A 26,763-nucleotide genomic window follows, 5' to 3' on the forward strand; every position below is an offset into this window, starting at 1 on the left:
TTAAAGGTGTTTATACCCCTTTTGTTTCACACTGTCTGCTTGATTTATTGTATTTTATTGTGCTTTTTATTTTATAGATCAAAATTAAATTTTTTCTATCGAAGCTGCGTGAAACATAAAATCTTCTAACTGTAATTACGGCTTCTGTTTTTAGAGGTTTTGTCTCTAAATCATATTTTACATCTAGAGATTTAAAAAAAAATCCCTTATTTTTCTTTCCAAAAGATCTCGAGCTTATATGGATGAAGAGCATCTATGAATGTTTTTAAGGTTTGCCACAAATATCTCATAAGAATATAGGTCTGGACTTTGATTAGGCCATTTTAACTCATAGCAAGACAAACTCAAGTCTTGCTAATTATTTGATTCAGACAAGTTGAAGCAGAGAAACTCTAAAACTTTTAAGACTGAATTTTGCAAAGTTGTTCCTCCATTTTTGCCCTGTAGCCACAACATGATGCTGCCACCACCGTGTTAAACAGTGCATCGGGACAAATCATGTTTATTTGTATTAATTGTGTTTCTTTGGTGTGAAGCAACAAGGCGGATCAAAGTGCTTTACCTGATTAAAACTTAATACTGTAACCAATTATGAAACAAGCAAAAAATTAATTTTGTCAAAGAAACTCAAGGAAATAAACATCAAATATGTTAGTTAATGTTCCAGTTATTGCTAATCTAAGGCAAATCTAACCTTTTTAGTCTTAAAGGAGCTCAGTGTTTCGGCTGTTTTGCAGATTTCTGGAAGTTTGACTTTGTTTGCAGAAATGAAACTGAATGGCGTGAGTCTGTATTCATGACATGGAGGAACACGGTGGTGGCAGCATCATGGTGTAGGGACAAACTTGGAAGCCACTTCCTGTCTCGGTCATAGTCGGGGAGTAACTAATTACATTTATCCAATTAGATTTACATCAGTAACTTTTTTTTAAGTATTTTTATTAGTGTTTTTACTACACTGTAGTTTTTACTTGAGTATTTCTACTTCTGGATTTATTTCTGGATTTTCTCCCCACTGAATGAAAAATTCACCAGACACAGACACACACCTGGAGCAGAGGTCGCGTTAACGGAATATTTTCCGTATTTGACCGGTTATTTTTTTAAACGACAGGAAAATTTAAAGCCCGTCGGTCATTTGACAGATTATAACTAACACCCTTGACTGGTGCACATGCGCACACATTACAGACTTTATGCAAAGAGTTCATCAGAGGCAACTAAAACCAATCAATAAAAGAATCCTTTCTGAATATCATCTCATGAACACTGAACTAAATGCGTCTTTCTGACCGGGAGCTGGCGGCGCGTATCGTAACAAGCGCAGTGCGCTGCAACTGCACAACCAATGCGGACGGACGCAGCTCCGCCACTGCAAAGAATTAAACTGAACTCATCCTGCGGTTTTAACAAATGGAGCTGAAGACATGACCCTCCCTCACTCAGAAGGACAGCGGCGCACAGGAGCGCAGCAGACGTGTGTGTATATATATATATCTATATATATATAGATATATATATAGATATATAGATGTATATATGCCCGCCCACAAGGCATCAAATACAGAACACACACCCACACACAACAGGCTTCTAGAGGCTTTGATGTGCCAGTGATGTCACTCATGCTCTATGACATCACTGAGGACCCCCTTTAATGCCAACTCATTTGTTGTACAAGTCAGAAGAAGAAGACTTGCTTCTAGTTAAGAGTTTGATACCATTGCGTATAAAAAATTGCGAACATAATGGACAGAACGCTCAAACAGGAAAACATTGAGCTGAAGAAAACTGTTGAACACCTCCGATGTAAGTTGGAGCATCTTAAGACTCATTCATGTGCTTGCACGCATGTATGCCTGCAAACACAGTATGAGTTGCTGGAGAAAAAAACCAACTCTCTCCATGAGCAGATCCTATCAGTCCGTGCAGAGATGGATAACAGAGAGCCAAAGTACAAGCAGGCAAGAGAAGAAGTTCAAGGTTCAGCAGAGATCCAGACGGGCAGCAGAGGAGAAGTCCAGAAGGTCCTGACGGATCTGAAGACGGGACGGGAGACTTTGGACAAAGAGATGAGAGAGCAGGATGATCTGAAGGACGTAGTAGTGAACCTGAGAAACCTACAGACAATCGAGGACCTGCGCAGGACAAACAAAGACTTGCTGGACGAAAATGATTTTCTCAGAAAACGGGTGGCTGATTTAGAACGAGAGAATCAGGAGCCGGGACATTGTTTGAGAAAAGTCTTTAAGTGGGCATGTACAGTTTTCCAGGACATGTACCAGAGTGGAACTCTGAGATACTGGATGGAATGCTGAGATACTGGGTGCCGACCTGGATCTACTAGTACCATTGATTGGTTTTTGAAACTGATGCTTACTCCAACTGATGTTTCTTAAATTACTGCTGCTTCTGGAGTTACTGGTCATTCTTGAATTACAGCCTAGGACACCCTAGGCTGCAGTTGGATGATCGATTTTGTCATTTCATCAGATTTTCGGCCGTATATCTTGGACACTCGAGTGATGAGAGGTGCGGAGCTGTCCACTAACCACTACCTGGTGACGAGTTGGCTCCGGTGGTGGGGGAGGAAGCCGGTCAGACCTGGCAGGCCCAAACGTGTAGTGAGGGTCGGCTGGGAACGTCTGGCGGAATCCCCTGTGAGACGGAGCTTTTACTTCCATCTCCAGCAGAACTTCGAACACGTTCCGGGGGGAGGTGGGGGACATTGATTCTGAGTGGACCATGTTCCGTACCTCCATTGCCAAGGCGGCCTATCGGAGCTGCGGCCGCAAGGTTGTTGGTGCCTGTCGCGGCGGCAACCCTCAAACCTGTTGGTGGACACCTTCGGTGAGGGATGCTGTCAAGCTGAAGGAGTCCTACCGGGCCTTTTTGGCCTGTGGGACTCCAGAAGCACCTGATGGGTACCGGCGGGCGAAACGGCATGCAGCTCGGGTTGTCGCTGAGGCAAAAACTTGGGCGTGGGAGGAGTTTGGAGAGGCCAAGGAGACAGACTGCTGTACGACTTCGAGGCGATTCTGGTCCACCATCCGGCGTCTCGGGAAGGGGGAAGCAGTGCAGCACCAACACTGTTTATAGTGGGGAAGGTGTGCTGCTGACCTCAACTCGCGACCTTGTGGGCCGGTGGCCGGAATACTTCGAAGACCTCCTCAATCCCACCAACATGCCTTCTGTTGAGGAAGCTGAGCCTGGGGACTCTGGGTGGGGCTCTCCAATCTCTGGGGACGAGGTCGCCGAGGTGGTCAAAAAGCTCCTCGGTGGCAGGGCCCTGGGGGTGGATGAGATCCGCCCGGAGTTCCTTAAAGCTCTGGATGTTGCAGGGTTGTGTTGGCTAACGCGACTCTGCAATATCGCATGGACATTGGGGACAGTTCCCCTGGATTGGCAGACTGGGGTGGTGGTCCCCCTGTTTTAAAAGGGGGACCGGAGGGTGTGCTCCAATTACAGAGGGGTCACACTCTTAAGCCTCCCTGGGAAGGTCTATTCAGGGGTACTGGAGAGGAGGGTGCATCGGATAGTCGAACCTTGGATTCAGGAAGAGCAGTCTTGGTCGTGGAACACTGGACCAGCTCTGCACCCTCAGAAGGGTCCTGGAGGATACATGGGAGTTCACCCAACCAGTCTACACGTGTTTTGTGGACTTGGAGAAGGCGTTCGACCGTGTCCGTCGGGGGGCCCTGTGAGCGAAGTTCTCGATTTAGCGGTCGATCAACGTTCCCACCCTCATCTATGGTCATGACCGAAAGAACGAGGGACTATGTCTCTCAGCTGGCCTAGGAACACCTTGGGATTCCCCCGAAGAAGCTGGAAGAAGTGGCTGGGCAGAGGGAAGTCTGGGCCTCCCTTCTGAAGCTGCTGCCCCCGCGACCCGACCCTGGATAAGATGGATGGATGGATGGAGGATGGAGGATGGAGGGGAGGATTGGTTTGTCTGTTCAAATTTTGCCTGGTTGTTCTGGAGGAACTGGTTGCTGAAAACGGTTGTATTACATACACACACGCGCACAGGCACACTTTAAAAGTATTAATATGAAAATTGTGTTTCTTATTCACAAAAACAAACTTTAAATCAGCACAGAAAGGGGTAACGCACAGTTGGTTGCTAAATGAAACTTCTGTACCACTTTACATTGACAGAATGTCGCCTCAGATGGTTGGCTCAACTATTCAACTATAAATTTGACTTTTTTCTATTATATATGCAGCTCTCGTAAAATGAAGAACCCGCAGCACTTTATTTACCCCATTGAAAACCTCCTGGTTACCCCACCAAATATTGATTTATGAACTTTTCCTGAGTTCAAACATTATTATGGCTGTTTCTAAATGAATGTGAACTTTGCATCATTTGAGGTCTGAGAGCGCTGCATCTTTTTTATTTTGCCCATTTCTCATTTTCTGCAAATATATGCTAAATTTATGGAATTTCTTAGACATGTTACTCGTTCACAGAATAAAAGAACAATGTTCATTTTACTCAAGCATATACCTATAAAAAGGAACATCAGAGAAACTGAGTGTTTTCTTAATTTATTCCAGAGCACACACTAACATTTAAAATTAAAATGTTGCTTAGACAAGTTTTTTTTTTACAGTCTGACTGATCTGATCTCTGCTACACCTTTGCAAAAATTAAAGGTTCTAAATGCAAAAGTTCTAATGAGTAACTCCTTTTAATAAAATTCCTCATAAACATTGATTTATTGTGACAGCATTAAAAGTGCCAACTTTGCATTAAATTATAATTTACTAAGTCATGCAAAGTTGGCACTTTTAATGGACTTTTAATGCAACTTTTATAGCAACTTTGCATTAAAAGTGTCATTATTTACATGACAACTGTCATAAACATTCATAAAGACTCGTTGATGTTCATGACAGGTGTTATGTCAGTCTTATGCACACCTTTTCAAATAAAGTGGTACCTTCGTTTTTTATTGAAAGAAACTGATTTGGAAAAATTATCTTTTGTCTGATTTTTTTATTTTAATTTTAATTTGTTATATGAATTATTGTCATTTTGCTCTTTAAAATCCCAAAATTTCCACTTAATTTTACACTTTGGTTTGTTTGATTATGTAATTTGTAAATATTAAATGATTGCTAATTTGATCTTTTACTCAGTAAATTCTCGAGTAATTTCTTGGAGAGCTACTTTCTACTTTTATTTGAGTAAACATATGTTAAAGTATCGCTAACCTTAAGTATAATTTTGGATACTTTTCCCGCCTCTGGACCCAATAAAGTTAGTAGATAAAATATTTTAACATTATTTGTTTCACATCCCAAAATCAGAGACTTCTAACTTTTGTTTCGTGTAATTTTGTCCGTTTTGCATGAGTGCAGCTTTGATTCTTTTTCTAATTTCACCTGCTGACGTACAGAGTTGCCGATCTGTCTCTGCTAATAAAAAGGTAACTGATGGGAATGAAAGCTGAATTTCAAAGCGAAACAGAAAAAAAGAAAAGCTCTGCGATGCGACGTTGCTTCCAGAACATCCTCGTGTCTGTGGCTCCACTCAGGCAGACGCTGTCAGAAACTTTGCCTGTGATCTCTCCTCTATCGCCGCGTCGCGTCTCCGTTCGAGTGTCAGAGTCTGTATGAGCAAAGTGGACCCCCGCGGAGCTGCAGCACTTACACCGTTCATCACGCAACGACTCCAACCTGACAGTTTATTTACATGCAGCCGCGCCGCCGCCGCCGCATCGCGCCGTTTTCACCAGCGACGGAAACGAAACACGCCGGGAATTTATTTTTATCTGAGTCTTTATCTTTATTTCAGGGGAATATTTAGTTCTTTTACGTGTATAAGACTGTAATTTAGCAAATCTAATGAGGGCTGAACTCCACAGCTGCATGTTTTGTTGAGTTCAAACTGGTGCTTGAAATCCTTGAAAATCCTTGAATTTTAACTGGGTAATTTCTGTATAAAGTCCTTCGAAGTGTTTGATGTTTTATCTGCACAGTTTTGTAATAAAGTGCAATCTAACGTTTGATTAGAAGCCTAAATTTGGAATTTACAGTTTAAACCAGATACTTTTATACATTTTATAAAGAAACACAAGCTCTGCTTCCATTAACGGTAACATTTTGCTTATAAACAAACAAAACCCCGCAATTGCAAACTTTTTTTTTTTTTTACATTAGCAATATTGACTGTTTTGCACACATTTATAAGAAAAACGCAGCAAATTAAATATTTTCTCGCTTTCTGAATTTAAATCTAGATAAACTTTTCCTTTACTTTGGTCAGTTAGTGTTGAAAAATTATTTATATTTGCTAAATTCCAGAAAACTCTTGTTTATATTGTGTTTAAGCATTTAATATGAGCTGAAATGTCATTTAGCTTAACATGATTTATTTGGATTGTTTCATTGAAATGAAAGTTTATCATTCTTAATGGCTCAATTACTGATTAGCTGCATCAAAAAAACATTTTGCAGAGGCTGTGTTTCCATAAAATAAGAAATTAAATTTAAATCACATGTGAATAAGCTTGTACATGTGACAAGTCATTAAAAATGCAAACATTTTTAATGATATATTCATAATTCAGCCATCAGAGGAAACGTCCCGCCTACCTGGGAGTGGCTACGTACGCGGCGTTTTGGGGAAATTGTAGTCGGCCATTTTACAGAAGAGTTCTGGATTCAACACGTTGGAATAAAACAACTTTTTATAAACTGCTTGCGAGAGCTCTGATGGAAAAACAAACCATCATCCTCCAATCACTTTCACTTCCTGTCATCTTCCTTGGCGTTTCCAGCAGTAGTAACATCCTGTTGATGGTCATGTGACTCATATGAGGCTAAAAATGTATTCTGTTGCAGTTTTAATGAATGCATCCATTTTATCCTCATCCTGACGCAAAAACTTATTAAAAACACGAGTTTTCTTATTTCAAAGTTTGAGTGAATTTATTGTGCAACTTCAACTTGTCAATTGTATGTTTTAAGGAAATGCAGCTTTTATTTTGTGCTATAAACGTTATTGAAATTGCACATTTTTAATCTTTACCTTGTTCTGCTCTAACTGTAGACATATTACAATTTTTAACAGTAGTAAATAGTATCATAAAGTAGTGAATTTAAACATTTTTTTTTAGTTTATTTGTGTTGTTTTGTCTCCAAAGTGTGCTGGAAAAGTTTGAAAACTCTTCAATTTTTCATCCGCTCTGCTAACTCCGGCCTCAGGCGGCTCCGCTCTCCGACTCCGCCCCGGTAACGTCACCGTCCGCGCCGCCGTCGGCCCGCCGCCGATCCTCCAGCTCACGTTCGGCGAGGAATGACAGAAAGTTGTAGCCTCACGAGTCAGACCCCGCTCCCCGCGAGGTTCTGCCAGGGAAGAATCCGATCCATAATTGCTGTCCAATTATATTTGCTTCAAGCTGTACCGCTGCGACTAATTGCTTCATGAATAATTTCAGTTGGAGCCGCGGCGCTGCACTCCGAGCACTGCGTGACACGGACGAGCGATGGCCGCTAAAAGTGACCCCTAATTTCTTCATTTTGAAAGCCGTCGGGTCTTTACAGGAGCAGCTCTCAGCTACTCCAAGGTTTTTTATTTATTTATTTAGTTTTCTTTCTTTTCTTTTTTTTTAGCTTTAAAAGGGTTTATTTTGATTTACTTTAGGGTTTTTTTTTTTTATTCATCTCCACATATTTCTCCAGCCTTTGTCACATCAGTGTGAAGGCCATCAAGTGTCCAAAACACATTTTAAAACCAGGCCTTTTATTTCCCCTCCTGCAGCAGTGAATGGACTGCCTGGCAGGGAATGGCCTCTTATTCACGTTAAATAAACAAACTTACTGAATATTCAGAAAAGGCAACAGAACATGACCGTGAAATTATTAGAGAAAAATTCAGTTATTCTCCAAAGAAACTTCTAATTAATTTTGAAACTTCAAATGATAAATGCTCCACAGTTTTTGTAGTTTTACTTAAATTTAGGAAAAGTTTAGGACAAATTAGGAGAAAAGGATTTGATGCGCTTGTTTTGTCTCATGTAGAGATGAAAAAAGAAACAAAATGCTGGTCACTTATATTTAGATAAACTCTTTTATGATTGCATTTAAAAAATAAAAGGATACAAATTATGTAAATATATATATAAAAACATTTATTCTGCCTGTTTGACATCAAATCAGACGAAGCATTTCTTGATTTAAGTTTGTAATATTTACAAAAATTATTCCTATTTGCTGTAGAGTATTATTCGTGTGAAGAACCAAGATGATGATGATACAGGTTAAATTTAATTGTGAGACCCAATTAAAAATTTTATTGAGTTAATTGCAGTGTCTGTATTTATTTATCCCAATTACACCTGGGTGGATCTAGCTCCGCCTCCTAGGCGCAGCTCCTCCCTCTCCAACTCCCTCAAACTAGCCAGCAGCAATTAGCAAACACCTGCTGAGGTCATTATGGGAGCTGCTTCTCAGAGCAACACTGGTAAAAACGTTAAAGGGTTAATAGATGATTCCTGAAGGCGGAGCTTTTGAAAAAGCAGTTTTTAAAGAGACAGAGACCCAATTTCAAGGCGTTAAATCAGGAAATAAGTTATATGTGATATTTATAGCATTTTTGTAAAATGCTAGAAATTTGCAACAAATTTTACTATGAATAAATTATTTAATAACTTATTATTATTAAATTAACAATGAAATATTAACTTTATTGTGTTTTAAAATGGCACTATGTGCCTGGAAAACTCAATACTTCCTCTTTAAGGGATCCAATTTGTGCTTTTCGTGTCTAAGCTGCATGAAAACTGTTGCTGGTCTGATGGGTGAAGGTAAATCAGATCTTTTCCCACCTTGTTAATTACCAGAGTGTCAGTTTTAACAAGCCTTCACTACACACACACACACACAGACACACTCGCAGACACACACAGGCATTCGCTTTGTCCTCAGTCAGTCATCAGAACAGGTCAGGAGCCGCACACACGACCGGGGCCCTGACTTTGTTTAATTGGCTGCTTAACAAGGCCTGGGGACCGTGTCAGGGTGGCCCCTGTAATGGCCCCGGGGCTGCGTGGCGTCGCCGCTCGCCCCCCCCTCCCTCCAGCAGCTCTAATTAAAACAGGCGGCGCTCCCTCGCCTCCTGCGCGGTGGCGCCGGGGTTAATGTGTGTACACTCGATGAGCCTCCGCGGTAATGACTCCATAAGATCTCGCCCCGCTGCTCCTCTTCCTCTCCTCCTCGGCTACTTTTTCCTCCACTTTGTTGAAACTTTTTGCTTTCATATGAGGGTCAGGAAGGGCTGTCAGTGTTTGCTCAAAGCTGAGCGTGTCAGGCTGTCAGCGAGGGCTTCGATTCCACCGCTGTCCTGTCCAAATGTGAATTTCCCTTCCCGTCTTGTCATTCCTTCTCACACTCCAGCAATTGGCTTTTTGATTATTTCATCTCTCTGTTGCAGAGCCCCTCTTAATAAATAATGGCCGGCTGATTGATTTCTCCCCTCGCTCGCTCCCTTCACTCTCCTTTCATAAGAGACATGATCTCACCTGGGTGTCCCCCCCCCCCGTTTCTGTCGTCCCGCAGCACGCCATGATGCTCCCGGTTCTCACCCATCACATCCGATACCACCAGTGCCTGATGCACCTGGACAAGCTAATCGGCTACGTCTTCAAGGACCGCTGCCTCCTGCAGGTGAGACGCAACTCACTATTTAAGGGTCTCCGATAATTAGGGATATACCAATACAAACATTTTGATCAATATTTACCTATATGTATTTCTCTACCTTTTTGACATCTTTGGAAATAAAAACCAACAATGTGGAAATAAATCAGTGTTTGATTTCAGCAAAGTTTTATTTATTGAGCTGATACCAGTATGTTAAAAAAATTACTAATATTTTCCGATATTGATGTCGTTTTATTAGACATCTCTACCTATTATGCTTCCTTGAACTGATTAGGATAGGATAGATTAGGATGCTATCCTAGTCTTGAACTGGATAGCAAGTTCAAGCTATCCAGTTCAAGATTAGGAACTGGATAGCTTAAAATTGGCTTGGATTGAAAACCAATCCAAATCCCTGTTTTGGATTGGTTTCGGATCTAAAACCAATCTGTGCTGGAACTCTACTGGGGTTGCTAGGTAACAGGTTGAACTCTGCTGGGGTTGCCAGGTAACGAACGGGTGGAACTCTGCTGGGGTTGCTAGGTGACGGGCGGAACTCTGCTGGGGTTGCTAGGTGACGGGCGGAACTCTGCTGGAGTTGCTTGGTAACGGGTTGAACTCTGCTGGGGTTGCTAGGTGACGGGCGGAACTCTGCTGGGGTTGCTAGGTGACATGAAAGTACCTTGTGACCTCACATTCGTAACAGCTCATTTTTCAGAAACTAATAAACTTGATCTTACTGCCAAAAAGCTGCTAGTTTTTTAATATTAAGCTTTTTGGCTGGTTTTAAAGCAGTAGAAACCCAAGTGGAAGCATAAAATGTGCAAGTTTTTCATTAAAAAATCCCCTGAAAGTAGTGCTACTCTTACTTGAGTAAAATTTTTGGCATACTCTGATCACCTCTGCTGATCACTAACATGATAAATAAAGCCTTTTGGGAGGAAAAATCTAGAAACCAGGCTGGTGCCGGAGCTTGTTATGAGGAGCGTTCCCTCATTACTGAAGCCTCTGCAGGGATTGTCGAGGAGGAAACGGGGTTTCAGGAGTCAGCTGGGCGAACACACACCGACACCGGCTCACTGTGACTGGCCTGAGTTTGTTTCCCGGCTCCCTGACTAGCAGTGACAGTAGTCAGGAGGACAACAACAAGCCCTCCTCCGTAATGCCAGCTCTCCCCTGTCAGGTGTGTGTACACACACACCAGCCCGGCTCACCTCTCCCCGGCTGCCTGCAGCAGTATTGAAGAGCTGTCATAAGCTGATACATTAGAAATCAATGTGTGTTGTAGGCTGTACATAGTTAGAGGGGGAAGGATGCAATAGGACTCGCTCCGGGCTCACTACTTCTACGGCCGCATCGATCAGCGATCGGCTTCTTTGTCGTTGGCATAACGACGACCTGTCTCTTACGAGTGCTGGAAAGGAAACGGCGTTGTCCTCTTTTATAAACGAGTCCCGCCTCCTTTGGTCTCATTCAGCCAAACAGAAACTAAGAAGCGATCATCTGGACACAGCAGCTCGCGCCGCGGCCTCAGTGCGATGTGAGCTGCCACTTCCTATCACAATGATATCCACAGAGGTGTTAATACCGGCTCACTGGTGTTTGTTTTTGTTTGTGTGTGTTGGCTTGTCAGAACTTCACCTGAAGCTGAGGCTGAAATGACACGAATAGAGAACAAACATCAGCACACGGCGGGAGCCAGCCTGCTCACGTTACTGTTATTATAACAAACTATCATTAATTATTATCATAAAACTGGTATCACCTGTTAAATTATTACAAAATATCATTAAAAATACTTAAATTAAGTTTATTGTAAAAATCATGCTAAAATATTAAAATACTATTGGATATAAAAATGTGTAATATTTTAAATAATTTCTAATGATAATTATTGTTACAAACAAAATGTACAAATATTCTTAAAAATAAAATATTTTATGAAAAATATTAACATTTATATAAAACATTATTACTCTAAAAATATTAGTTTCAAATAATTAAAAAAACACTATTAATATTAGTATAATGATTGTTTCTTATTAATATTATATTAATCTAAAAATAAAAGCATACATTTTTTAAAATCAAAATAATATGAAAATAAACGTAGTGCCGTAATTTGTAGACAGCTGACATAAACTGCTTTTGTGAGGTAAAAAATAAATTCCACATTTCGAAAGACTAATTCATAAAAACGAAGATTACGTCCATAACTTCAGCATGTTTTAGTTTTATAAATTCACCACGTAGTTCTAGTTCTAGTTTTCTCCATTAATTACAGTTTTTCCTTACTGCAAAAGCAAAAATGTTGTTAGTTTTTGTTTAGTTAGTTTTAGCTAGCTGCGATGAGCTTTTAGCTCATGCTTTGCCGCTGTTAGCTTGGTTGATGCACGTTTGGTTCATTATGAACCAGAACAAGCTGCCAACGTTCCCTGCAGTGTGAAGCAGGAATCTGCACACGTCTTGTCCTTGGAGAGAAACCTTTTGGTCTGACTCGGTCCGGTCGCTCTTTATTTCCACGTAAACACAGAGCCGGGTCCGCTGGGTTCTGAGGGAATGTTCTCCCAGGGTGAGCTGCTGATGAAAGGCGGCGGAGCGGCTTCACCGCAGGCCTCAGTTCCAGGGATGAATAAAGGGAAGAGGGGTTACGGGGTCGCCAGTCGCCCAGCCAGAGAAGCTGGAGTCGAAGACAGTTGGTGGAAGATGATGTTGTCTTTTTCCCAGTGGAACATAAAGGGAAAAGCAGAAATGTGAATTTATTCCCAGGAGATTGAGGTGTGAGGAAGTGGTTTCTCAATAAAGAGCCAAATATTTATCAAGCACAAATGATTTTTATGCAGTGGAAACAAACCCATCGTCTAGATAGATTCAGACGGAGCGGCGGCGCTCGCTCCCAAACGAGTCAGGTTTCACATCCTCCGTCACTTCTCATTTAGCTCCACTCTGAGGGGCCGACCGCCTTTAATGAGATGGATGTTTTTCACTGACAGTCTACTCATTAAACATGAGGGAATCTAGTACCACTCTTTGATTGCATTACAAATGAATTGTGGTTTGATACGAGGGCTTGTGTGCTTGGAATTAATCTGCCTCCAATGGGCTGTAATGTGCGGGTGGAAACCTTTCAAACAGCTGCTGAATTCCTCCTGAAAACCCTAAAAAGCTACAAAAATATTACCTTAAATTCAGTCACCAGAAGCCCGACAAGTGGCTGTGCTGAGAAACGGATTAATCTCACCGCTTCTTGTACCATACGTTAAGAGAAACCATGATTGTGAAATCGAAATGCAATAGAACAAACTGATGGTTGAAGGTTTTTATTGAATGTTTTCTTACTAAAAATATAAATTTCTGCTCTGTCGCATCGATGCACATACGTACCAAACAAATACAGGGTGTATTGGGAAAATTAAGGGTTTTTTACAGCTACAGTGGAGAAAAAATGCTGAACTGAACCAAAACTTTACTTCAAAGTACGGATCATTCAACAGTAAACTGAACTAGTCACCTAAAAAGTCAAGCTGAATGTAAATGTCACTGGTACCAGAGAAAAAAACCAGTAAAAGTCCAAATCCAGCTACATGCAGCACCCATCCAGCCCAAACTCCACAGTCAGAGGTCTGCATTAAACATGTTTTATTTCCAAATACAGACGCGATCTTAATTTAAAAATTCTCAACATAAACCATCTATCTTGACCAAAAACAACTTTTACAGCAACAAGAGTCCCGATAATGTCATCCAGTAAAATAGATGGTTCACAACATCAACAAGCCAACATAATTTACCAGTGGAAATCTTTGAAATGTTTTTCTCAACAATTTCTGAGATTCATCTCAAAATTTTGAAGTCTTTTCTAGAAAAAAAACCCCTACTTTTTAAGCTCAACAACTTCCTTGTTTTTGTCTAGAAAATTTCTGAGTTCTTAAAATTTTAGTTTTTTTTTTTTTTCAAAAAATTTTAACTTTCCAAACTCTGAAATTTTCTCGTTTTTCTAGAAAATTTGACTTATTTTCTATATTTTTCCTTTTACTTTTCAAACTCAGAAATCACTTTGTTTTTTCTAGTAAATATCTGAGAATCTGAAAATTTTGAAGCCTTTGTTTTAGAAAAAAACAACTTTTCAAACACAAAAATTCCCATTTTTATTTAGAACATTTCTGAGATTTCTCTAAATTTTGGCAAATTTTTACACATTTCAAACTCAGAAATTTTCATTTTTCTGGAAAATTTCTGACTTTAATCTCAAAATTTGAGTTTTTGGTGAAAATTAAGTCTTTTGTTTGTTTTCTGTGCTGTTGCTTTTTATCTCTAATGGCCTAATGCGGCGTTGCAGTTCCTCTATTGAAGGAACGTTTCCACTCTTCCGTGGAGATGAAAGATCACGGGGGGGAAACCCGTCTGCTGGGTCGATCTGTCCAGAATCAATCCATTTTCTCTGCAGATTCTCTCTAATGCTGAATAAAAGCTTACCTGCAAATCAAGGAGCTGTTATATAATCATGATAACACACTGGCTGTCTGTGAACTCATTTACCTCTTCGGGAATCAATACACCTGATGAAGAAGTGGAGAATAGCCCAACGATCCTGCAGTGAGATATGCAGCCTGGCAGAGTTGGAGCACTCGAAGCTTCCCTCCGCCCGGCTGCAGAGCAGCAACACCTCTTTGAAGCTCCTCTTCTGAGAGCCTCCCTGTTAAACATTTAACATTTAAAGCTGGGGAGGGCTGTGGGCTTCTGGAGTTGGAGAGGCACGCATTCATCCCCGAGTCCCTCACATCCACCGAACCATCATAATCCCACCCAACCCCTGTTGCTCTACTGCCATTCTTCACTTTTGACCCATGCTGACAGAACGAGAGGCATCGCAGAGGTCTTCAATTATTGAAGCGTACAAGTCCTTGGCCTGCGCTCTGATGCTGCACGCTTTTGTTTGTGAGCCCCATGCATGTGTGCTCTGTGTACCGCGGCATTTTGTTTGTTTTCTGATCTGTCTGCTGGCATGTGGTAGAAGTGTCCCTCTGTTTGAAGTGCAGCTGCCCTCAATACCGCTGTCAGCTTTTATTATCTGCTCAAGTTTACTAGCTTCTATCGTGCAGATCTTAATAAACTCTCATTGCAAGTTGAGTTAATTGGTTGCCAATCTTCTGTTGTTTTCACACCTGATTCTCCGGTAGATTTGGTTCAATTTGGGACCAAAACTGCAACATTTGTTACATTTTCAACTGCAGTGGTTCTGTTTCTCACTGCACTGAGTCAAACAAAACACACTAATTGAAAAACTTGTTCCCCTCCTCGCCTGTGGGGGCGCTACACCAAGAATTACTGAAGACACCGAGTGCAACTTCCTTCTTTAGAAAACAAAAATGGAGTGGCGTCAGATTTTAGCAGTTGTAGGATTTTTCTTTTGTCTTTGGTAAAGGTACGCAAGTCATTTCTCTTAGACCTTTGCATTTGCTTCGGTTGTTTTTACCCAGAATGCACTGCACTACAGTCCACTCCCTGGTTTTGGAGAGGTTTCCTGTCCGTTTGCAGTTCATGTACAGTCACCGTCCTAAAATGTAATTTTTCTACCAAAGACGGTTTATATTTTTCATGTGTCAAACACTTTGGTGCACTTTTAAAAATGCCAAATAAATAAACTTGACATTGAAATTTAGGCACAAAAAAACCAAACAAAACTTAGGCCATTATTTCAGGAAGGGGACAGTTTGAATTCGAACTTTCTAGAGTTCACTTCTTCCAAACAGAGACGAAGGTTTTTGGTGGATGAGATTTTGACTTTCTAACCAAACAAACTAGAGTTGGATGAAAGCGGACTAAATGTCGAGCAGCGACGATAAACAGCCAAAACAACGAGTTTGTTTGGTTGTTTGATGGTTGGTGAGTCGAAACCCCAATCTTCTGTCTTTCAGATCCAAAGTCTAATAATAACTTGACAAATCTGAAGCAAATCTGGCTGATTTGCTTCTGCATTATATAAAATAATATTTAACTCCGTAAATAGAGTGAGGTTTGCCTTGAACTTTCTGTGTGAAGTAAAGTTCTCCTGCTGGTTTCTGAGAACAGTTTTTTCCTGTTTTTGCTGCAGGCATTCGAGCAGCTGCTGATCACTAGACTTAAATCACCACCACTCCGTAAGCAGTCATTACGTGCACAGGCATATTTGCCAATATCAATCAGCTAAAAATCTACCATTGTTGTTAGTTGCACGGTTCAAACAGCAGCTGGTTTGTTTACCCGGCTCTGTACTTGAGGCTGTGCAGCAGGCAGTCGTTGACACGTCTGGCATCGCACAATGGGAGAGTGGAGATTGAAAGACGTAGCTTTAAGTGTAAAACTTTTAAGACCGGGCTGGAAATTGGTAGATTTCTGCTTGTGTCACGTCAGACTTGGTTCACAAAAAAAAACCACAATCGCTTTTAAATTTGTCATTTCTCTGTTTAAACGCTACAAAGCTGAAGGCCTCTTGAGTAACTATAAATATTGAAAGCTCTCTGTTAGAGTTTTACATATATATCTCATTGGAGCCTGAAATTGATTTGAAGTTGGCTGAAAGGAGACAAGCATTTTGAAACGCAAGCCCAGGGGGGGAAGAAGTCTGAGTTTCTTCTATTTTCTCTTTTTTGGGGGATGAGATTAACATTCTCCTAATGTAAGATTGATAAAGGCTCGACATATCCTTCTGAGTCCTATCTTTCTCCTTTTTCTTTCCCCCTCGGCGTGTTTGAGATATTCCACTACGGCAAGTCTTTCTAGGCACAGCAGTTTTTTTTCCCCCCCACCTTCCTCCTCAAACAAAGCTGAAAATTGACTCATGTGTTACCCTCAGGGATATATTACCTGAAATTCCAGCATTTTTACTGGCTTATGAAAATGTAAGCCATTACTTTTCAGACAAACAGCTTCCAATATTACAAAGAAGAAGCTCTCGCTCCTCATTTCCTTGGAACAGTTGCTGACCCATCATTGCTTGCTCTCTTTGGTACGGCACAAAAGTCCTAGTGTAAGCATTAAATCTAGTTAAAGAAAAGTACAAGTGAAAGACACACAGAACTGAGAAGTAACTACATGTTAGGCCTGCGTCGCCTTGGAAGTGTTGGCTTGCAAATTGTTCTGCGAAGTGATGAGTTAAGAGATTTCTGCAGGTGGGAAGAGACTAATCTGTTGGCATTTGATGACTTACTCAAGCTTTGTGTAGCAGCCACAAATTAAAACTACAGCAGTGTTTTTCTACTCACTGGAAAACTGTTTTATTTTTGTTGGGTTTTTTTGTATAAAAATTTGCAAAGTTAGCATAAAATTGGCTTTTATTCATCTATGTCATTGATTCTTGACCTTATTGCCTGAAAAACACTCGCAGAGTGTTTAAGTGTCTGATAATTTATTAGGATTTGACTAATTTTAGGTTCTATCCATTCATTTACGCATCCATCCGTCTGTTAGTCGTCTCAATCTGTTCATCCTTAGCCAGTTTTTTACAGGTTTAATATTTAATGCCTGTTGAAATATGGCAGTTTATTTAAATAACTTCTGTTCACAATAAACAAAACAAACTTTACAAAAAACAAATTAAAATTTTTCAAGCCAGGTTATTTCAAAGCATAATAAGCTTTTTCGTTTACACTTTGTAAATAGACTCAAAACTTTTTCAATGAAATGGTATGGAGTTTTTATATTAAAGCAAATTATTTATGCGTCTGACTAGATGCATCAAATTCTATCCAATTTAAAAATACTTTGGTTCCACAGAGAAATTAGATGATGAATAAATTATAAATTGTAGGGAAATAATGTGCAATTGGCAACAAAAAGTGGTCAGACCAAATGATAATCTTTTGAACTTATCAGTTTCTTAACCACAAATGGCTTTTCAAACCTTTATAGTTTTTATTTTAATACCTAGTATTTAGTAAAACAGAAGATTTCCCAGCCTTGAGCCTTGGGTCGCCCCTATCCATCAGTTATCTTTTGACACCTTGAGAGAATGTCTAAAGAAATCACTTGAATTAATAGTTTCCTGCTTAAGATACTAACTATATTTGACTACATCTTGCATACATTAAGCATTAGTATACTGCTAAACTATTTGTTATACTGCTTACTTTATTATTTAATAGTTGTGGAGGTTTTTAATGTTGATGCTTTAGAGATTAAGACAGAAGCACCGTTTATGCGAACCAGCTTGAAAGCTGTCCTTGTCTTCTGATTCATAACTATTAGTCTCATTGGAAGGACAAATTGAAAGATGACCTCAGATTTGCTGTCTTGGAGCTGTAACTGTAATGCATTTGCAGTTTATAGAATTGGCAAACAGCCTTGAGCTTTCTCCAGCATTTGGCCATCTGTGATAAAGAATTAAAGATGCTTTCAGATGGAGCGGGGTAGAGATGCATTTTGTTGAAGGAAGAAAAGAAGCAAGCGAATGAAATACAAGTCAGTACAAGACTGGATTTGTTTTATTTCCACCCACCCACCCACCCATACAGCCAACCATTTTTCCTAAAAGAAATTTTCCATCTTGATCATGTACCCTTACTTGTCAAATGAAAATTCCCACCCAGCCTAACAACATAAATCCAAAGTGTTATTTTATAACATTGTGGGTTGGTTTTAAAGCCAGTCTCATTCACCTACAAAACCATAAACATCAATCGACCAAATGCCAATTCCATCCCAACACCACACAGAAAAACCAATCCCTTCACACCAAAAACCAATCTCATCCCACGAAAAACTACTCCCATCCAACCAAAAACCAATCCTATCCCACCAGCACACAGAAAAAACAATCCCATATCACCAAATACCGATCCCTTTCTACCAAAAACCAATCCTGTCCAACCAAAAACCAACCCCATTCCACCACTGCACAGAAAAAACTATTCCTTCCACCAAAATCTAATCCTACCAAAAACTAATGCCTTCCCACTAAAAACAAATCCCTTCCTACCAAAACAAATTTCATCCCTCCAAAACTTACTCGCATCTAACCAAAAACCAATCTCATTCCACCAAAAACCATTCCCTTCCTACCAAAACCTACTCACATTGCACCAAAAAACAACTAAATTTATTCACAAAACCAAAAACCACAATTGAACAAAAACCTATCAGATTCTCACACTGATCCTAAAATCTCATCTTCCTAGTCAGAATACAATCTTGATCAAAGATTGGGTCGACCAACATCAAAAACTGAAATACCCCCTTACTCCTCTGAAACACTGTGCCATCCACACACTCTTAACTCAAAACCAAAGCCTCCAACCTGGCCACCAAATAAAAATAAACTCTAAATCCAACTAGTTTGTTTTATTAGTGTACTACTCCTTTCACACAGTGCATCTTGTTTTCTTAATGTTTAAACAGGATACAGGAAAAATAGCAAAAATATGCATTTTCAGTGTTAATCTTTCCTGCCACAAAAGCGAACAAGTTATCTACTTCCAGCTTCCACGTCATTAAGACTCCTCACAACTTTATTTTCTGCAAAAGACTAGACTTGGGGTCACAATTTAAATGTGAGAAATACTGATGACTGTGAACATCCCTTCAGTTTCTCAATCTTTGACCTGTCTGTCAGGTAGTCAGTGAGCCTGACACCTGTGACTATATCCGTCCGGATTCTCTCGGGCTTCTGTTTTACTAATGGTAGGTAAAACACTGGGGAAATAAACTACCGATTCCTTGTAGTCGTTATTTTGGATCAGTTGGGATCTCTGAGGCAAGAAGATAATTGCATTTTATTATCAGATTCAGGATTTTGAGGAAGCTGCCATTGCTGTTGGGTAAACAACAACATGGACGCCTTGCATGTTGTTGTTTACATCTGATTCTTTTACATGCCATCCATAAGAAATGGCGGTAGAGCATCTCTGTTAACTAAATGAAACTTGGAGATCTAGGTAGTATTAATTTAGTGCAGTGCGCCACAGCAAAGGGAAAAATAACACTGAAAAAACAATTTTTTCTCGCTCTCTGTCGGCTACGCTACACACGGACTCGTTGCCATAGCAATTCAACACCAAAAAAAAAAATTCGCAAACGTTTCCCAGACAAGGAACATAACATTCAGTCCATCTCAGTTTTACATTTGTAAAAGTGATAGCAGGTATAGCTAAGCTATCATAGCAATTGGCTAATCTTAACACTGTGGTGGTTGATTAACTATATAAACACCTGCTCTACTGATGATCTGTCAGATTTGGTGTGGAGGCCGCCTGTTTTTATTTTTTAACTGAACCGAAACACATTGAATTCCACAGCAGATCTACGTGTTAAGTTGTCAAAGTCAAGCTAGCATAACTGAACTACTTCCCTCTCCCTCACTTTTTTTTTTTTCCTAATTAAAATTTTTTCCTGACCTTGGTATCTAGTTGTCATAGTGTTAACAATTAGTAGCCAAGCACTTTATAAATCAGGCGTACATTTACGGTTTAGCGCGTTATGTTAATAACATAAAAGCTAAAACCAATGCTAGCTTTAGCATTGGTTTCCCACCATGAAGGTGGGGCAGGATCTTGCACGCTGCAATACTCCACTTCAGACTCCCGAAGTACCTTTGTACCTTTTAGACCAACGACTGGAGACATTTTTACTGCCTATTCATGGAGAGGAACAGAGATTCTGCCTTTTAGTCAGATGGTTCTGTGATTTGGCCGCCCAACGCCTTTTTAAGCAACTTGGAAGGTTTTTTTAATGAATAAAATTAAAGGCAACATTGCATCTTTTTGTAAGTGAAGCTAACATTGCAGTATGTGAAAGATGGACTCCATAATGAAGTGCTGCTGGTGCCTCGTTTCTCAACAACTTAACCCTGGAATGACCTTTTAGAGGCACAACAGTGGCAGGTTTACTTCAACCACTAAATGTGTTTCTGTACTCTCATCATGACTGCAAAACACGTCCAGATGCCGTTACCTTACAGGATGACTGCTGAATGGTTAATGCCAAGAACACTGTCAGGAGAAAACTGGAGAAACAGCCTTAGAAGAAAGAAGCAGTGAAAATGGAAAACGTAGCTTACAGCAAATTAAAACTTCAATTCCCCAAAAGAAAATCGCACTGCAAAATCACCAAATCTCACCAAGTATTTTTGGTCTAGTGTCCAGTGCAAACATCTGGAAGTAAAACTAACTTGGTTAACTTTTCATTTTGTTTTAAGTCAATGATTCTTGAATATAAATAAAAAAATACTTATGACGAGAATTTTCCCCCATTTTGTAAGTGAGCAAACCTCCAAACAAAACTAATACTTTTTAAATCAATATTAAGGAATTGTTGACTGAAAACAAGCTCCTATTTCTTGCTGAAAAGTTGCTTTGAAGTTAGTTTTTTTCTTATTTCAAGTTAAGTAAGACATTTAAACTAGAAACTAGACCAAAAATACTAGGTAAAATTTGGTGTTTTTGCAGTGCAGATCAGTTGACATTCATGAGCCACAGACGATCATTGCTAAAGACATTTGAATAACATATGGAAGCATATTAATGGAAAAATGAGGAGAAGGAAGTGGATCTCAGCTTCCTTAAAAACGTTGAAGATTCAGTGGATGATGAGCTACATGCAAAAGTAATTCATGCAAAAGGAGCCCAGACCAAGTGTTGAATAGTATGCAGGCATGTTTTTCACTTTTTAATAAGTAGAAATAAAATTAACTGGAGCTGAGTTTGAATTTTCATTCAAAACATTCATAACACAAAGTGTTTTGCGTTTTAATCTCTCATAAATAATTTAAAATCTTGTAATTTGGAATTGAATTGAAAACAAAATAAATACAGAGATGTTAAAAACTGATCTGAGATGAGATCTTCCAAGTTCGTTATGTTTGAAATGTCTGGATCAGTGTTGAGGTTTCAGATTTACCTGAAGTGACAAACTCCTCCTGGATACAGGAAAGAAAACTAGTTAATTTGTTCCGTTGAAAAGTCTCCTGACTTTTAGAGAAGAAGGAACTAAATATTTCTGCTCACGCTCCCTTTCAGCTGGCCATGACTCATCCCAGTCACCACCTCAACTTTGGCATGAATCCTGATCACGCCCGCAACTCGCTGTCCAACTGTGGCATCCGCCAACCGAAGTACGGCGACAGGAAGGTCCACCACATGTACATGAGGAAGAAAGGTGGGCTTTACCTCATGTATGGCTGAAACCAAATGTTTCTCTACAAAATATGAAAAGACAGCATTTTCTCTTTTGTCTGACATTAAATAATAAGATATTTATTACGTGTTTTAGATCAGTTAGGTCAATGATAGGCAATGAAATGATCTGTATTATGAGTGAAAACCTTCTATTAAAGTTCAGATGGTTATATATACTGAAATTACTTTAATTTTAAATAATCTAGATAGTACTTTTTAAAACGTGTCTCCATTGACCATCATACACTGTAAAAACACAAAATCCTACCAAGTATTTTGGTTCAATTTTGGTGCAAACATCTTAGTAGACTTAGTAACTATACAGCAAAATATAGGAGCTTGTTTTAAGAAAATAATATTTTTAATGTTGATTAAAAGGTACCAAATCAATTTGCAGATTATTTCACTTATAACAAGACAAAGTGGAACTCATATTTTTTCATCAATATTGAGGAATTATTTACTTAAAATGCGCTTCCACATTTTGCTGAAAAGTTACTTGTAAGTTAGTTTGATCTTATTTTAAGTGTACTAAAAACTAGACCAAAATTATTTGGTAAAATTTTGTGTTTTTGCAGTGCATGGTGAATACTATGTACTTACACTCCAAAAACACAACATCTTGTCCAGTTTCTATTGCAAATATCTTTATACACTTGAAATAAGAAAAAATAACTTCCAAATCACTTTTCAGCAAGAACTAGGAGCTTGTTTTAAGTCAATAATTCTTTATTATTGATTAAAAATGTTCCATTTGCTGATTATTTTGCCAAAATATTAAATTTTTCCAGGTTCTGCCAGTGAAAGTAGTGCTTTTTCATCAATAGTAAGGAACTGTTTATTTAAATCAAGCTCCTATATCTTGCAGAAAGTTGAGTTAGTACATTTCAAACAAGATAAAACTAAGATATAGACTAAGACTGAAAAATCGATCAAAAATAGTAAAAATTTTGTGTTTTGCAGTGTAATTTTTAATTCCACTAAATCTCTAAGGATATGCAAGTAATCTGCTCACTATCAATGGTTTAGTCAGATTTAATGTCATTCATTCAGAGGGAAAATCATCTTTTTTTGGTTTTGTAGTGAAAGTAAATGTTTTTTCCCTTCCCTCTGTGATTAATAATTCCCGCCTGCGGGTCGGTTCTTTCCAGGAATCAACACACTGATTAACATCATGTCCCGTCTGGGTCAGGATGACCCGTCTCCTTCCAGGTAGGCAGCCTGCCGGCTCCTATCTGCTCGTACCATCACTGACCGCAGGCGCAATCAGAGCGCCCATTTGTGTGATTAATACGCCCGGCAGGCCCGCTGACAGGAAAATTAACTCTAGCTGTGGGACGGAGGCGTACCTGAGGGGGATGAAATGAGCTCATTGCTTCGGACTGAACCTGATCAAATCTCCGCCCTTTTCTCCAGGATCAATCACAACGAGAGGCTGGAGTTCCTGGGCGACGCTGTTGTCGAGTTCCTCACCAGGTGAGGCTCTGATGGACGCCGGCGCTAATCGAAGACGACTGCAACACAACGTCTTTTCTTCTCCCTCTTTCTTCACCTCCTCACTCCGTTTCTGTCGTCTTTCTCGCTGTCTGCGATCCTTCCTGTCCGTCACTGAGCTGCTCTTCTCCATACTTGCGCCTCATTAAGACGCTGATTCACTGGTAATTGGAACTGGGATGTTACTTGAACAGCCAGAAATTGTCAGTGACGACTTTCAATTAGCCGACCTGTGTTGCTGACAACACGAGTCGCTGCCATTAAAACAAGTTCTACCGACTATTTCTAGTGAAAATATCTTAGTACACTTTAATTAAGACAAGTAATTTTTTTAGCTTGTTTTAAGTCGCTAATTCCCTGATTTTGATTTAAAGATTTTGATTATTTCACTTTTATTAAGTAATTATTGACTGAAAACAAGCTCTTATATCTTCCTAAAATGTTATTTATCTTAGTTTTGTCTTGTTTCAGGTAAACTAAGATACGTAGAGTACAAATTAAACCAAAAATACTTGGTAAGATTCTGTTTTAGCAGTGTAGACATTTTAACCCAAGAAGTTTGAATCTTTTATTGTTCAAATCTCTACATTTAAAATGTTTAATTACAGACAAAACACATAATCTAAATTTTTCTGTGCAAATATCTTTGTACACTTTAAATAATACAAAGCTAACTTAAGAGTATTTTAGTAAGATATAAGAGCTTCTTTAAGCCAATAATTCCTTAATATTGGTTATAAAATGCTAATAGTGCTGTTGGCAGATTATTAAACTTATATCAATAATCTACCGATGAAAATATTATGGATTTATTGACTTAAAACAAGTTCCTGTTTCTATCTAAATGTTAGTTTTGTCTTATTTCCAGTGTATTAAGGTATTTGCGTTAGAAACTAGACAGAAATGCTTGGCAGGATTTAGTGTTTTTGTATTTCACAGCTGTTATTAATCTCACACTCTCCCTGTAACAACACCAAATCCTTTGAGATGAGAAACTGCTGCAAAACTGCAGCAGCTTTTTATCCTTACAGTGGCCAAAAAAGAGCAAGTTCATAACTTAATCACTGAAACATTGAGTTCAGCACTAAAGCTATGACTCAGTTCTTTTTCTTTTTCTTCAAAGCTGCCAGACTTTCTTGTAATCTTTTGAAGTAATCTTAATTATCAGCTCTTCAAACTTCTTGCAGTTTCTCTTTAGACTTTGGTGACTCTGGGTCAGAAAACCTCCCCGTTTCTACCCAGTAAATTTATTTTCTTATCTGTAAATTGACTGTTTTACATCAATGTTCCTTAAATTTGAGTTGGTGGAACCTGCAGAAACTCACACAAGGTTTTTCTTCTTCCTAAACATTTTTATATATATTAAATATTATTTTCTTGCTCTTGTTGTTACAACTTTCCTTCACAACAAAGTGTTAGGGCCACACAAAAGTATATTTTTTAATTAATAAATATGAGAATAAAGTCATAATATTACAAGAATAACGTCGTATTAAGATTTATTCTATTAATATTCTGACTTTATTCTTGTATTATTTCAACTTTACTCTGAAAAGCAACAAAAATCCACATTGACTTTATATTAAATGTAATATAAATGTAATAAATTTAATATATATAAATATATATATTTATATATTGACTTTATATTAAATGTAATACAAATAATATAAATTATATATATATATATATATATATATATATATATATATATATATATATATATATATATATATATATAAAATATTTAACGTAAATATATTAAATATTTTTCCTTTTCTTCCCCTTTGGCGAAGTATTAGGACCACAAATAAGAAAAATAACTAAAAGGATAAAGTCATAACATTACAACTTTATTCAGGTAATATTATGGCTATGTTCTAATATTAATATGTTTGCATTATTATGACCTTTTTCTAATTCATAAAAATGGCATTTATCAGTAATAACACATTTTATGGGAAGATACACAGTACGTGCATAAAACCTTTTATTACCTTACAAAGACTGTGGGATTTAAAAAAAGTGTTAGTGTTAGTGTTAGATGAAAATGATTTAAAATACTTCCTTCCCTCTTTCAAACATGGTGTTGGTTCAACATTTACAGTCAGAAAACCGGAGAACCGCTGATCCAGACCACATCAGCAGCAGAAAATACATATATATATGTATTTTCTGCACATTTTAAAGCATAATCAAGTTACTATGTTACCTTCAGTTGTTATAAAACAGCCATATATATCAAATAATGTTTAAAAGATACTTTACTTCTTGATTAAATGTTTTGAAATTGGGCCTCTGTCTCTTTAAAAACTCCTGCTCTTTCTGAAGCTCCGCCTTCAGGAAGTTATCCCAACATGGGTCCTCCATTAATCCCTTAATGGCATTTTTACCAGCCTTTCACCAATATAAATAGCTGCTATAATGAGCTCAGCTGTTCCACCAGGTGTTTGCTAATTGCTGCTGGCTAGTCTGAAGGAGCTGAGAGGGGGAGGAGCTTTGCCTTGAAGGCGGAGCTAGGTCCACCCTGGCATTGTTTGAGAAACTGAACGATTTGAAAGAATCAAAGCAACAAGTTTGTATTTGGTGAAGAAGTAGAAGAAAAAAGAGTAAATGTTACATGATACCGCCCATTTACAACAAAGTCTGGTTGCCTGGAAGAGAAACAAAGTCTTGGTATTAATTTTCCACATTCTGTACCTCCGACTGTTAATTCACCAGATGAATTAACGGCTTCACAAGCAGATAAAAACTTTTCCTTTTCCCTCTGCTCCTGGAAGGAAAAGAAAAATGTTTTTATCCAACAAAAACAGCTTCTATCACAAAAATCTAATTTGTAACCCGTGTCGCCAACACTTCCACATCAGTGAGCGCCGAGGATTAAAGTCCAATAGGAGCTCATTGTGGCACACAGACTGCCGCTCTTTATGCAGCTACAAGCAGGTCAGTTAGCCTCCGTTCCTCAGGATATCTCCGGGCGCGTTTCAGCCTCCTCTCCTACCCGTCTTTGATTGTTAGTGTCTGACGAGACATGCTTGGCCTGCGCCCTGGTCCTCTGAATTATTTATCAGCCCCTTGTCCAGTTAAATGGCTACAGCAGATCCAGCCAGCTGCCTCGTGCGCGTTGCCCTTGGAGGGTCCGCGCGCCTCTGCTGTCCAGCCAAAAGAACATTTTGCACACGCGAACAGCCCCGAATGTAGGGAGGGGAGTTGGTGCCGAACAGAGGGGACCTACAAGATCGGCAGATGATGTAAAAAAAATAAATCCAAGTGCAATCCTGTGAAAAAAGCTTTTCTTTCTCCACATGAAATTCGTTCTTGTTCAGGTAAGATTTTGAATTAGTCATAATTATTAAAGATGAATGTACTGAGAAGCAAACTTTGTTCAATATTTTTACGGAAAAAAGACACACTTATTTTTAACGAGGCTTTTCTAAAAATGTCCCCATTTATTCTATACTCTGCACAA

The 26,763-nt window shown here is 39.0% G+C and overlaps 1 protein-coding gene across 2 annotated transcripts in view; it reads left to right on the top strand.

Annotated features, from left to right (window-relative positions):
* The window catches only part of drosha (drosha ribonuclease III), a 138,173-nt gene that overhangs the window by 37,099 nt on the left and 74,311 nt on the right, over positions 1 to 26,763 (top strand). For both annotated transcript variants that reach the window (XM_081601525.1, XM_008396408.3), the window contains exons 17-20: positions 9,568 to 9,675; positions 21,642 to 21,780; positions 22,952 to 23,012; positions 23,217 to 23,276. In XM_081601525.1, coding sequence (XP_081457651.1) covers positions 9,568 to 9,675; positions 21,642 to 21,780; positions 22,952 to 23,012; positions 23,217 to 23,276 — 368 coding nt within the window. The remainder of the gene's footprint in view (positions 1 to 9,567; positions 9,676 to 21,641; positions 21,781 to 22,951; positions 23,013 to 23,216; positions 23,277 to 26,763) is intronic.

This window comes from Poecilia reticulata, chromosome 20 (genome assembly GCF_904066995.2).
Source record: "Poecilia reticulata chromosome 20, P_reticulata-male-v2, whole genome shotgun sequence".
Classification (NCBI taxonomy): domain Eukaryota; kingdom Metazoa; phylum Chordata; class Actinopteri; order Cyprinodontiformes; family Poeciliidae; genus Poecilia; species Poecilia reticulata.